Raw genomic sequence first — 14,885 nt, forward strand, 5'->3', positions numbered from 1 at the left:
TACTGAGTGACCTCTCACAGAAACAAAGATCTGAGTATCACATGCTCTCATTCATATAGTGGACCTTGAGCATCCAATGTAATACTATAAGAAAATGACTGACAGTGGTGGGAAACTATGGGGGGGGAGAGGAAGGGAGACAGGATCAACAGTAGTAAATATCTGTCTGGGGATGGGGAGACACCTCTTATCAACAAGGGTGCCTGAACGAAGCATATTTGTATACCTAACCCTTAACTGTACCCTACAATATCATAATAAAAAATATTGATTAAAAAAAACATTATCAAAGAAAAAGAGACCAATTTTTTCAAGATAAAATGATAAATCAGGAATAAGTAACAATTCTAAATGGGCTTTTTGATAGGTAGATTTATGAATTCCCAAGATTATCGATATACTCAATAATACAACACTCAGGCCGGGCGCAGTGTCTCAGTCTATAATCCCAGCACTTTGGGAAGCCAAGGTGAGAAGATTGCCTGAGCCCACAGGTTTGAGACCACCTTGGGCAACTTGGCGAGACCTTATCTCTCCAATAAATCAAAAAATTAGCCAGGTGTGGTGGTGTGTGCCTGTAGTTTTGGCTACTTGGAAGGCTGAGGTGGAAGGATCACCGGAGCCCAGCAGGTCAAGGCTGCTGCCACTGCACTCAAGGCTGGGTGACAAAACAAAGCAAAGCAAAAACTCTATCTAGGATTTATGTAGCACATTCATTTAAGAAGTTCAAATCAGCATTGCCAAATAATGGACATGCCATATGTCCATAACAGAAACAGCCAGAGCCAGGGTCAGTGTCTCAGACAATGGGGTATCTCACAGAGGACTCTGGCAAGGTAAAGCCCAAGACTAACCTGTATGCTGTTGTATCACTTGGCAAAATTTATTAAAAATTTGGCCTTGAGAGCTGAATTTGAAAATCTGGTCGTTGTGATACAGAAAATTGTTTGCGCGCCAGATGGAGCATTTGGCACAATTGAGCGCTGCTTCCAGGTATGAGTCCAGGGTTCTGGAAGAGGACAGATGAGATGGCATGTTAATGGGTGACACAGTTATTGATGAACAAGTACCTTCCTTTGACCACTGACCTGTTTTTCTGGGTATTGTCTTGGTTGAAGGCACACTTCATGATGCTGTCCAGGGTCATCAAACAGACATGTTCAGTGATCTCTAGATGTGGGTCCTGGGCGATGAGTTTCTCCCATTTGTCCTGGGGCAGGAGACAGATATCAGGATCATACACATGCCCATCTGTTCCTCATTTCTAAGTTCTTTTGTATACCTTTTAAAGCTTTTTTGGGGCTTGGAAATAGAAAGTGTACAAAATGATTTGCAGTATCATGATAATCATATAAAGCAAATTGCCTTGTCAATACTAAAAATGAAAACTGAGCCGGGCTCGGTGGCTCAGCCTGTAATCCCGCGCCTTTGGGAGGTTGAGGTGAGTGGATTGCCTGAGCCCACGGGTTTGAGACCCGCCTGGGCAAGCGAGACCTCATCTCTACAATAAATCAAAAAATTAGCCAGGCGTGGTAGCGTGCGCCTGTAATTCTGGCTACTTGGAAGGCTGAGGTGAAAGGATCGCCAGAGCCCAGCACGTCGAGGCTGCGGTGGCCGGGAGCAGCCACTGCACTCCAGTCTGGGCGACAGAGTGAGACTCCAACTCAAAAAAAAAAATTAAAAAAAATAAAATAAAAAACAAAAATAAAAAATAAAAATGAACACTGTGCCTTAGTATTCATTCACACTATGCTATTTGTGACTTTTTCAGGGTGGGAAAATATTTAGTTTTTTTTAACTTTTTTTTTAGGTTTTTGTTCTGTTATTTGATATGGCTCTTAGCCATGGAAAACTAAGATGACAAAACATGGAATAAGAAATAGGAATTTTAAAAATATGTGAAAAGCATAAATAAGCAAAGCTTTTTGAGTGTAGGTGAAGACAGAAACATTTCATCTGTACAGTAACTTAGAATTCAGATGTATTTGCGCCTTGGACATACCTGCCGACATCCCAGAAAAGTTCACTTTGTTAAAAGCCTGGTGTTTATTGAGATCAAGTTCTTCATTTCAATATAAATATTTTATACTGTTAAGCTATTATTAACTCTGTAAAGTGAATTAATTAATTCAAGTTAAAAGTGTTTCTTCAAACACATTACTAAAATTCTGAAAGAGTGCAATTGCCATGGAGCCCAGAAGACTGGAGAAAGAGCCAGAGGTAGGTGATAATGGAGGTGATGTTTGTTTGAGTGTTGGTGAGGGCATGGCAAGGTGAGGCACTGGATGCAGTGGGTTGAAGGGAATATCACCGGGGGGCAGCCTTAGGCTAGATGAGAAGAGTGTCAGTTCAGCATGTGGTTTTCCAAGTCAAGGAGGCTTGAATTTGAATGCAATTCAGCCTCTCATCTGTCTTGTGACTTTGTAAAAACTGCTTAATCTCTGCATCTCAATACCCTTACTAGTAAAATGGAAATAATATACAAAAGTTGTAAGATTTAGCAGTATAAAGCCATAATGAGCCTCTGACACATAGTAAGCACTAAGTTATTTTCATTTTTTTCTTTTTTTAGTTGAAGTCTCACTCAATCGCCCAGGCTGGAGTGCAGTGGCTCTAGCGATCCTTCTGCCTCACCCTTCCAAGTAGCCAGAACTACAGGTGTGTACTACCACGTCTGACTAATTTTTATTTTATTTTATTTTATTGCAGAGATGAGGTCTCATCATGTTGCCTATGCTGTTCTAGAACCTGTGGGCTCAGGCAATCCTCTCTACTGGGCCTCCCAAAGTGCTGGGTTTAAAGGCTTGAACCACCATTCCCGGTCTATAGTAAATTATTTTCTAACATTATTTTCTATTTTTGCCTTGATTTTTATTTTGAAATAGGAAGTGGGCATGGTGACAAGGGTCAGAAATGATAGCAGTATGGCACACTGGAAAGTATGGGACCAGTTAGAATCCAAGGTAACTTGTTTAGGTGAAACCATGTCTCCGAGCCTCTATATCATTAATATGTCTTTGTTATTAGAATTGAGATATGTGTGTAGAATTGCTTCACCCAGTGCCTAGGAACTAGTAGATGGCCAATAAATACCACGGTTTCTATTTTCTTTGTTTACATCCTGTAGGTCATGCCAAACTAGATGAAAGCTAGAAAGTTTCTTTCTCTTTTAATGCTTCATTGGACCCAGACATCTGGTGTCACAAGTTCTCATCGTCTTTTAAAGTGAAGTGAGCTTTGGTGGCTTCTCTGGGCCACCTGAGACACTTAGAATTTATAAATCCTAGAGGACACTTGGTCTTTGAGTCCTCACAATCACCTCATTCAGGCTTTCTGAAACAGACCCTGCGTGTGTTCAAAATAACCTGGCATGTGTCTGGCATCCAACCTCCAAAAGAAGAGGTTTGGAGACTTACAACTGAGTCTTCTCTATGGACTATATATGTCTTGTGAAAAGCCTTGCACCCTCCTCTTCCTTAGCCAAAGTCAAAGCTCCCCTTCCCCCTTGACCACAGGGCTGTCCTCTGTCTGACACCACCTCCCATTTCCCAAGATCCAGCTCCTGTCACCCTTCCTTGGGAAGTCTTTCCTGACCGAAGCTCCTGAACATGGTATTTACTTCCATGGTTTCTACCTTTATTGTTGGTATGAGTATTTCTACCCTTATTGTTGTCTGAACCACTGAACACAATGATTTGTTCTTCTGCCTTGTTTTCTCCAAGTGTTTTGAGACTACCTGACTTATTCACTCATTCACTCAAGTAATTCTCACTGAGCATCTACCTTTAATTCATCCCTGTGATAGGTGTTGGGTATGTAAGACAGGGTCCTTGCCCGTGTGATGCTTATGGTCCAAAGATCAAATAATCCCACTCAAACAGCTGAGAGCACAATTCTGTGGAAGATTAGAGTCCCCTGCACCTTACAGTTGGTAGCACTTCACTTTGGAGGCCTAGCTGGAATGCTCTCCCCTCCTCTTACCAGCATTAGTCGTACACTCTGATTCATCAGGGTGATGAAAATTTTCAGAGTGCTGATGCTGAAGCCAGGTTTTACAATCTGGCGGTGCTGTTGCCATTTAGAACCATCCAGGGTCACCAGTCCTCGACCTTATGAAATGAGAGGGGCAAATACTTACATTGCAGGCCAGGGAAATGAAGAGAGGCTGGGGATACAGGCAGCAATTCCCTGTCTATGATGCTGGAGAGAAGACAGTGCATGTAGAGCTTCTGAAAGAGTGAATGAGTGGGTGTAGGCCTAACCTTCTTGGAACCAGAAAACTTGTTTGTGCATGACATTCAAAAATAAGGTCTGACCCATCCTGTTTGGTGGTCAGATTCATCAACCTTTGGATGAGTAGAATTCAAATTTAGGGTGAGTGAGAATTACCCAAGGTACCTGTTAAGGGCAGATTTGTTGGTCTGATTCCTTGAAGCCAGTTATTCATAGGAGCAGGAAGTCAAGGACCCTTGAATTATTAACAAGGGTCTCAGCTAGTTTGAATTCACACTTTGAAAAATATTGCCTTAGATTGGCACAGGGTCCTAGACTGAAGCAGAGGCACTGCTCTCTTTCTATCACTTTTGTGCTTCTTTTCATACGGGGATCAATGATGGACTAATGGGGCTTTTCTTTCTTGTTCCTACTAGGCAAGTGGGCCCAAGATCTCCACTGAGTTCATAAAGGTCTTAGTTTAGAACAGCAGGCTCTTTCTAACGAATTATCAAGAGCAAGATTTTCCAGGGGAAACTCAATTATGGAAAATTGAAAATTAAAGAGAACGATATTTTTAATTCTGTGTAGAGCAGAAAATCTGAGGAGAGGGAAAGAAGGTACCAGTGCATATTTGATCCGGGGATCTGGGCCTATTATCCAGGTCCTGGAGCCTCCGGTATAAGCTAGCTCAGCTGCAAAGGCAGTCTGTCCAAGAAAGGCAGGAGAAGTGTGGTGGAGAAAGGAGAGAGAACGATCTTAAGCAACTTTAACAAGGGCAACCTCTTCAAGGGCCATTCTCAATAAAGTCCATGCTAGCAGGGCTCCAGTGATCCTTCCGCCTCAGCCTTCCAAGTAGCTGAAACTACAGGTGCATGCTACCATGCCCGGCTAATTTTTTTGATTTTTGTAGAGATGAGGTCTTGCCAAGTTGCCCTGTCTGGTCTCGAACCCGCAGACTCAGGCAATCCACTCACTTTGGCCTCTCAAAGTGCTTGGATGATAGACTGAACCACTGAGCCCAGCCTGTCTTCTTTCCTTCCTCTTCTTCTATCCACTTAAAGGCACAACTATCTAGTCTATTTTCCCTACCAAAATTTTTCCCTTCTTTTCAGGTTGGGGATCAATGATGGACTAATGGGGCTTTTAACTAATTCCTCTTCCTTATATCCCATATTTACTTGTTGGGGTAGCAGCATCAGTTTGTGTAAGGAGGGAGAAAATTGACAGAACATACAGCCCCAAAGTTGCATCTTATTCTTCCTACCTTGCCTCCAGTTACACCAGCAATAAAGAGACAATCCCAAAGAGGTAGACTAAGAGGAGAACCTGTGGAGGATAAGGCAAGATTGAGATCAGGCTTCCTAAGCAAAAGTGAAAGTAGGCGGTGGTAGGGGGAGAGATAGGAGCATGTTGGTGTCTATCAGGAAAGTATTCTTCTTCTGTCCCTGCCTTTGCCAAGCTCACATGGAATGAACGATCAGAAGAACAGATCAGAAGACACACATACCTATCCATGATTCAGCGATTTTGTGAAAAATAGTGGTTTTGGTATCTGTAAAATGGACAAAAGGAGACAAAAGATAGCATTAGGTGAAAGACACTAGTTAAAATGAAAGATGACTTTTGTATGTTTTAATATGCCTCAGAGGTAACACAAACAGCTAGCGTGCAAGGTGGTGGGAAACCAGTTCCCCAGTCTCTAGAGTCCTAGGCAAGGACAGGGAAGTCACAGCATTAGACTAAGGAGCTTGTTTACTCTTTCTCCACAGTACCTGAAACTCAAGGCCACTGGGAATGTCAGATAAGAAACAAAATATGATTTACTTTGTGGAAATTGAAATGACCCCAGGATATAAGTGGAAAAAATACATTTTGTGTGTGTTTGTGCAGGTACTCTCTGGCAATATTTAAAGCTCTAGTTCATTTTCACATAGATATCTAAAGCTAGATAAGGGATCATGGTTTTGAGATGTTCTGTAGATTTAACCTTTGTTGGAGTTGTTTGAGAAAGATGGTTAGAAATGAATCAGAAGAAAAGGTAAGAGACATGCCTTTGGATTTATAGATCTGGGAAAATAAAATTCAGTGTCCTTCATTCATTTCATCAAAGTCATTGTGTGGGATAAAGATAAGGGAAATAAAAATTGAGGTGGAAATGTATGAGCATCTGGGAAAAGAAGGCTGTCAACATGAGATTCACTTTCTATAAAAGTCCAGGTGAAATGAACCTTTAAAATACTTTGGGTTCAGGGATGGAGTCTAAGGATAAAAAGAGATTAAGACATCCACTCTTCCAAACATACACACACACACACACACACACACACACACACACACACACACACACTCTCTCTCTCTCTCTCTCTCTCTCTCTCTCTCTCTCTCCCTCTCACTCTCTCTCTCTTCCTCTCCATCTACTTCAATGTAAAACAACTGATCTCTGTATATTTGTCTCTTTGTGTAACTCACAGGAACCTCAGGATCTTAGCAAACCTAAACCCAATCTATCCCTTCACTACCAGATAGCCCCCCCTTCATCTATCCACTTAAAGGCACAACTGTGTACTCTATTTTCCCTACCAAAAAATTAGACTCCTTCTTAACTAATTTCTCTTCCTCATATCTCATATCTGCTTCTTGGGAAATAATGTTGGCATTTCTACTCATCTTCAGAGTAAAGGGGATTAATGGAATTGTAAGAATGCTTATTAAAATGTTTTGGAAAGATTATATGTATGCCTACATTTCAGGCCAATAAAAAAATCGTTGTCTTATTCCTGGAGACATTTCAGCGTTCTAAAAAATAATGTCTATGAATGACATCAGCAAAATAGTGAAGTAAGAGTCATTTAGCCCATCTCTTCCCAAAGAATTCTTTCAGGAGAGATGTCCTGAATGACTCTCATATATATATATATAGCAAAGACTGTCATAGTCAACTTTATCAGATCTCTAGAAATAGTTCATTGTTTGCCACAACCAAGTGACCAATTAATCAGAAGAAAGGTCATTGAAGCGGGATAGGGAAGGTTGTTGGTATTTTAACTTAACCTTGCACCACACCCCTCTCTAGTGTGGTGGCAATCTTGAAGATAGTAGCCTGCGTTTGCAGTGAGTCCTAGGTCCTGGATTCTAGAGAAAGCAGAATGGTCTTTATTTTCAAGGAATTTGTGGGGTTTATTGACCTCTGTGTGGGTCCTCTGAAAAACTGAGGCTTGCATAAATTTTTTCTAACTCAGATTTGTCTCAGGGAAAAGAAGTGTTACTTGAAAACACCGAGAGGCAAAAGAATTAGCTCTGCTCCTTGGAGGAAAAAGACAGTTGAAGCAACAACAGACACACCAAAATCTGGAAGACAAAGCTGGGAAGTGATAATTTTTGAGGGAATGAATGCCTTAAAAAGGTCCCACATATAATGGGAGCCCATGAATACCCAGAGCAGGGAACATATTCAGAAAAAAAAATAACACCATAGACTTTCAACTTTGGCCAGTCCCTACACAAAATGAAAAAAAGAAGAAAAGTCTAAGGCAAAATTGCAAATTGCCTGACTAAACACTAAAACTATGCCCCAATACAAAGTCAACCAAGAAAGACCTACTTTTTTAAATTTTTATCTTTATTTTTAAATTTCTTCTTTATTAGATAACTATTAAAATGTCTAGTTTTAAACAAAATATTAAGAAGCATGCAAAAGAAGTAAGGAAATATGGCCTAATCACAGGAAAAAAATATGAAAAGAAACTATCCTTGAGGAAGAGCAGACATTGGACTTACTAGACAACTTTAAGTCAATTGTCTTAAATATGCTCAAAGACTTAAAAGAAACCATGGACAAAGATAAAAGTGTCCAAAATAATGATGTATGAACAGAGAATATCAATAAGAGATAGAAGTTATAAACAGGGACCAAGTAGAAATACTAGAGCTGAAGAATACAGTAACTGAAGTAAAAAGTTTATATGAAGGTTTCAACAGCAGACCTGAGCAGACAGAAAAAGAATCAGTAAAGTTGGAGATAGGTCACTTAAGATTATTGAATCTGAGGAGCAGAAAAAGAAAATAGAATGAAGAAAAATAAATAGAACCTAAGAGACCTGTGGTACATCATCAAGCATACTAACATATGCACAATGGGAGTCTCAGAGATAAGAGGAGAGACAGAAATAATATTTGAAGAAATAATGGTTGAAATTTTCCAAAGTTTGAAGAAATACATGAATCTTCAGATTAAAGAAGTTCAATGAATTCCAAGCAAGATAGACTGAAAGGGATTCACACTGAGGCATTTTAGAGTCAATTTGTTGAAAGACAAAGACAAAGAGAGAATCTTGAAAGCAACAAGAGAGAAGCGACTCATCACATACAAGGGATCATGTTAATAAGATTAACAGCCCATTTCTCATCAGAAACCATGAAAACAGTGAGATGACATATTCAGAGTGCTGAAAGGAAAAGAAAAGTCAACTGAGAATTATATATTTAGCAAAATATATACTTAAGAATGAAGAAGAAGTTATGACATTTTCTGATAAACAAAAACTCAGGGGGTTGTTACGAATAGACCTAACCTATAAGAAATGCTAAAGGGGGACTTTCAGGCTGAAATGAAAGGACACTAGATGGTAACTCAAAGCTATAGGAAAGAAATGAAGAGCATTTGTAGAGGTAACTACATAGGTAAGCATAAAAACCAGTATTATTGTATCTCTGGTTTGTAACTCTTCTGTTTTCTTATGTGGGATAAATACAAATGCATACCATTGTAATTGCAAGTCTGTGTTAATGGGAACACAATGTATAAAGATGTGATCTGTGACACTAACAATATATAGGAATGGAGATGTGTAGGAGCAGGGTTTTGAATACTGTTGAAGTTAAGTTGAAATTAACTTAGGTTAATATAACTTTAAGATGTTAATTATAATCCCCAAGGTAACCACTAATAAAATAACTGAAAACATACAGACAAGAAAATAAAAAGAAAATAAAAATGTTACCCTACAAAAGTTTATTAAACACTAAAGAAACAGTAATGGAGGAAATGAAGAAGACAAAAATATGAGACGTATAGAAAACAAATAGCAGAATGGCAGAAAGAAGTTCTACCTTATTATTAATTATTTAAGTGTAAATGGATTAAACTATCCAATTAAAGGCAGATAATATAAGAACAGATTTATAAAAAACAGTGTTAATCAATATGCTGCCTACAAGACACTCATGTTAGAGCTAAAGAAACAAAGAAGTTGAAAGTAAAAGAATGGAAAAATATTCTATACAAACAGTAAGCAAAAAGAACTTGGTGATTATCAGTTAAAATATGCTTTAAAATGTGACACAAAGACATATATTGTTAAAGAGTCAATCCGTCAAGAAGAAGTAATAATTGTATATATACCCCAAAGTATCTGAGGCAAAAGTTGACAGAATTGAAGGGAGAAATAGAAGACTCTAAAATAATAGTTGGAGAATTAACTACATTACTTTAAAAAATGGACAGAAAAACTATAGAGAAGATTAATAAGGAAGTAGAGAACTTGAATAACACTATAAACCAATTACATTGAACAGACATGTACTGAACGCTCCACCCAACAACAGAAAAATACACATTTTTCTCTAGTACATGTGGATTATTCTCCAGCATAGGTCATATTTTACAAAATACATCTCAATAAATTTAAAAAGATTTTTAGTTCTTTGAGAAATCCCCATACTGTTTTCCATAGAGTTTAGATACCAACAGTGAATGAGCTTTCCCTTTTCTTTACAACCATGCTGTTGTTCTTTGACTTTCTAATATCAGCCATCCTGACTGGTGTAGGGTGATAGATATCTTATTGTGATTTTAATTTGCACTTCCCTGATGATTAGTGATGTTGAGCATTTTTTTTAATGTTTGTTGGCCACTTGTGTGTCTTCTTTTGAGAAGTGTAAACAAGACATTCTTAAACAACCAATGGGTCAAGTAAGAAATCAAAAGAGAAATTAGAAAATATTTTGAGACAAAGGAAAATTAAAAAAACATGCTTAATGTTATGGTATTCAGCAAAAACACCAGAAAAAGAAGAGCAAACAAAACCTAAAACTATCAAAGGAAAGAAATAATAAAGAAAATTAACAAAATCAAAAGCTGTTTCTTTGAAAAGATGACCAAAATTGACAAACATTTAGTTAGATTACTGTGAATAAAAGAGAGAAGAATCAAATTACTAAGATCAGAAATGAAAGTGGGGAAATAACTACCAACTTTATGGAAAATAAAAGGATTATGAGAGGATGCTATGGACTACTTCTCCTTGGACTCCTTGGTAGTCTGCTAGCGGAAGATCCTTGTTGCTGTCTCTTCACCTCCTCCAGCATGGCAGAACACTCAAGTCCTCATCAGGCATGAGTGCATCTGATGGGCAGAACACTACAAGTCCTCATCAGGCACGAGTGCATCTGATGGGCCAAGTGACAAGACCTTGGGGAGGAGATGACTCCTTTAATACCCTTTGCAATGAGACTGGATCTGGCAAGCATGTGCCAAGGACAGTGTTTGTAGACCTGGAACACAGAGTCATTGGCAAAGTTTACACTGGCACCTACTTTCAGCTTTTCCACCACGAGCAGTCTATCACTGACAAGGAAGAAGCTGCCAATAACTATGCTCAAGGGCACTAAACCATTGGCAAGGACACCTTTGATCTTGTCTTGGACTGAATTAGCAAGTTGGCTGACCAATGCACAGGTCTTCAGGGCTTCTTGGTTTTCCACAACTTTGGTGGGGGAACTGGTTCTGGACTCACCCCCCTGCTGATGGAACATCTCTCTGTTGAATTATACCAAGAAATTCAGACTGAAATGATCTATTTACCCAGTTCCTCAGGTTTCTACAATGGTAGTTGAGCCCTACAACTCCATCCTAACCACCCTGGAGCCCTCTAATTGTGCCTTCATGATAGACAATGAGGCCATCTATGACATCTACCATAGAAACCTCCAACTTATACTCATCTTAACTGTTTTATTAGCCAGATTGTGTCCTCCATTACTGCTTCCATAGACGTGGTGTGCACAGTGCTTACCTGGGTTGCTCCATGTCATCCCTATGAGTACTGAGGAGTTAGTGGAGCCTAGGTGAATGTGAAGCTTATGACACCTGTTGTGCCATGAATAATAAATAGTCCACATCCATTCAGGCCCATTGTCTTTTTGTTGACTGAATTTATGAATGTGTGGCAGAACAACTTCACAACTTCAGCAGTTACTATTGCTTAGGAACTGCTTGACAACTTGACACCACGTCAAATATATCTTGTCCATTCATTCAACCACCTTAGCATCTGTTGAATCCACAGAGTTATTTCCATCTCCACCTCTCTATCTTTGTTTGGGTCTCCATTATCTCTCCCTTGGACAGTGCAGCAGCACAAGGTCTCCTTGTCTTCAGCCTTGACTCCCTCCATTCTTTGTCACACAGCAGTCTTGGTATTATTTCAAAATGCACAGCTATTCACATTGCCTCTCTTCTTTTATGCACCCTATTGCCCCATTGCTCAGCCTTGAATGACTGGGCCCATGTTTAACAGCCTCTCATCTTGCTCCCTCCCCTCTTCCACATCTGAGACAAGTTGACCATCAAAAAAGATAATGATGGTAATAAAATACAACACACTGAATTCTTAATCCATGAGTTCATATGGATATTCAGAGAGGAAGAGAGAGAAAGAGAATAGGAGAGCGGGAGATGGGGTAGGGAGAAGAGGAAAGTTCCTAATTATATATAGTGAAAGCTGAATAATGTAGACTAGATATAAAGAAATTATTATTTTGCAACCCCTATTAACTCAGACAATACTTATACATGTATAGATGTTTGGCAATATCTATCTATCCATCTATCTAATTACTAATCTATCAAAAAGCAAATGTGAACCTTACACCATAAAAAATTTAACACAAAATGAATCAAAGAACTGAAATGAGAGATGAAACTATAAAACTCTTAGAAGAAAACATGGAAACATAAGCAAAATCCTCATGACATTGTAATTTGCAAAAATTTCTTGGACATGATGTCAAAAGTACAGGTAGAAAAAATAAGATAAATTAGACTTAATAAAATCAAAAACTTCTGTGCATCTTTTTAAAAGGACATCATAAATAGAAATGGCAAAAATAGTTACAAATCATCTGTCTGGTAAAATATTAACATCCAGAATATATAAATAATTCACACAATTCAACAACAAAAGAAACCTAAAACATGATTTTAAAATGCACAAAGAACTTGAATAGACATTTCCCCAAGACAACACAGAAATGGCCAATTAGTGCATGAAAAAATACTCAACATGAAGCTGTGGGGGGGGATGGGATTAACAGTCGCAAATATCTGTCTGGGGATGGGGAAACACCTCTTATCAACAGGGTGCCTGAATGAAACGTAATTGTACACCTAACCCTTAACTGTAGCCCACAAAATCATAATAAAAAATACTGATTAAAAAATAAAATAAAATAAAATAAATGGGAGAAAAAAAATACTCAACATAATCATTAGAGAAATGTGCATCAAAATCACCACAAGAGACCATTCTACACCCATTAGGGTAGCTATTAATTTTTTTAATCAGAAAATAAATCAGTCTGTAATCTGGTTACCTCCCCATCTCCAACCCATTGAGTGTTCACAATGAGTGGTGAGAAGCGGTCATCTGAGGGCCTAAGATAAGTGTGGTAAAAGGATAAGAAAAAGTCTGTGATGTAGAGAGAGTGTGTTGCTTGGAAATGAATCAGATAATCTTCCATAATGGCCCTCACCCGAGTCCTCAATATGATGTCAAGGAGGGCACGGAATCTTCCCTTTAGTAAATCAAAGCATGGATTTCCCTTTAAAATGCTTCAAAATGTCTTTCCCTGGTGCTACAGATACCCCGAGGTCCTATCTGTTGTTGCTCTGGACCGTAGATCTTTCCTGGTTTTTACCTTTTCTGTTCAGTAGAGTCTTGGCGTACTCTGGGTCATGGATAATGAAGAACATTGTAAAGGGTCCAATCCACAAGGGAAAAGCACGTGGGTATTTTTCCATCAGCTCAGTATACTTCTCATACTCTTTTTCTGGGTAAAACTGTTGTAAGATAAGTTTTGATGTGTTACTAATGTTTGTCACTTCAGATCCCTCAGATGGACCATGTGCTTAGTTGAGGGCCTGTAGACATCACCCCAAAAGACATGCTCACATGTTGTTAAAAGCTCAATGTGTCTCCAGCACCTCTGTGGAATTTTCCAGACACAGGGCATGATGTGCTCAGGACCTGGTGCTGAGTGACTGACCTTCTCATTCCAGCCTTGGCTTTGGAGATTTAACTTCAAATCCCAGCCTAACACTCATTACCTCAGTCTTCAGAACTTGATTTCTTCACACGTATAATAGGAAAAACCATATCTACTTCACAAAGCTTCTGTGAAAATTAGGTGTAATTATAAACATAAAATTCCTGGCACAAAGTAGATACTTACTAACCACTTAACTCCCTACCCCTTCTTTGCTCTGGATTTCTTCACTCATGCTTTATCTCTGTCCAAAGCAGTGAAGTCTCATGTACTTTTTATTCCTTTGCAATTGCTCACCTTTCTACTTTCTTTTCTAATTTGCTAAATATTCTCTTATTTCCAGATTTTTAGGAAACCAAGTTTTCTTCATATTTCTTGTTAAAAATTTTCTTGCTATATTTCTCTCTAAAGCACTCAGAGACCTGGAAATAGTAAGCACCCTGGCCCTGAATCAAAAGACTAGGGTTCACATTTCAACTCTGTCACTTATGAGGTGTGCAGTATTTAAAAGTCGTATGACTATTTTAGGCTTCAGCTTTCTCATCTGCAAAATAGGAATAACCATAATTGTCCTTCCTACATCATAGGATTTGTGTGAAAGAATATTGCATATTATATAATGCCCCATAAGTGTGCACTGTTGTTTTTTAATACCTCTTCTCTCTGTCCCTAAACTCCCCACCCAATTAATTCTTCTTCTTACCTCGGTGTGTCCATAGAACCAGTGGGCCGGAGGTCCAGGGAACCGATGCACGACTCTGATCAGCCATCTCCTCTTCTGGTAAAACCTGATTACCTGTAGCAGCAGCAGCAGCAGCAGGAACATGCAAAAGAGGAACAGCAGAGAGAAGTGGTGTGCCATGAGTTGCTGAAGCCAGGAGGGTTTCATTTTTCTCAGAGATGCTGAGCTCTGGAGAGTCCAAGAGAACTGAGCCTGGGAGAACGCAGGTCCTTCATAAACACAAAGGAGAGGCCTCTTGCGCAACACTAGGCTTTCAGAATGCATGCAGGGAGAAGGAAATAGGAAGAGGAGGACTAAGCCTGCAGGGTGAAAAAACTGCTGGGATGTTGACCAGCAGACACGGTTTCCAGAAGAACGAGATTTTCAGACAGGAGTCCTGTACATGACGGGCTTATACCCATAGGATGACTTCTTTACAGTGGCGCGCCCTTCCAGAGTCTAAAAGTTCCCATCTAGTCATCTTTTGTGGCACTTTCATTCATTCTTATAAGGAATCACTCTTTCTTTCTCTCTCCCTTTTTCTTTATATTTCTAATATACTTTATTTTTTAGAGATGTTTCAGATTCACAAGAAAGAGGAAACAGAAAGTACAGAGTTCCCATA

The 14,885-nt window shown here is 39.1% G+C and overlaps 1 protein-coding gene across 1 annotated transcript in view; it reads right to left on the reverse strand.

Annotated features, from left to right (window-relative positions):
* LOC103249748 (cytochrome P450 4Z1) overlaps positions 1-14,428 on the reverse strand; it is a 39,116-nt gene extending 24,688 nt beyond the window's left edge. Inside the window, exons 1-6 of the mRNA XM_008048369.2 lie at positions 14,243-14,428; positions 13,192-13,333; positions 5,723-5,767; positions 3,982-4,109; positions 1,089-1,210; positions 855-1,009 (exon numbers count right to left, since the gene is read on the reverse strand). Coding sequence (XP_008046560.1) covers positions 855-1,009; positions 1,089-1,210; positions 3,982-4,109; positions 5,723-5,767; positions 13,192-13,333; positions 14,243-14,428 — 778 coding nt within the window. The remainder of the gene's footprint in view (positions 1-854; positions 1,010-1,088; positions 1,211-3,981; positions 4,110-5,722; positions 5,768-13,191; positions 13,334-14,242) is intronic.
* Positions 14,429-14,885: the final 457 nt, after the last annotated feature.

Source organism: Carlito syrichta, unplaced genomic scaffold, assembly GCF_000164805.1.
Source record: "Carlito syrichta isolate Samal-C Ts95f unplaced genomic scaffold, Tarsius_syrichta-2.0.1 Scaffold123377, whole genome shotgun sequence".
Lineage (NCBI taxonomy): Eukaryota > Metazoa > Chordata > Mammalia > Primates > Tarsiidae > Carlito > Carlito syrichta.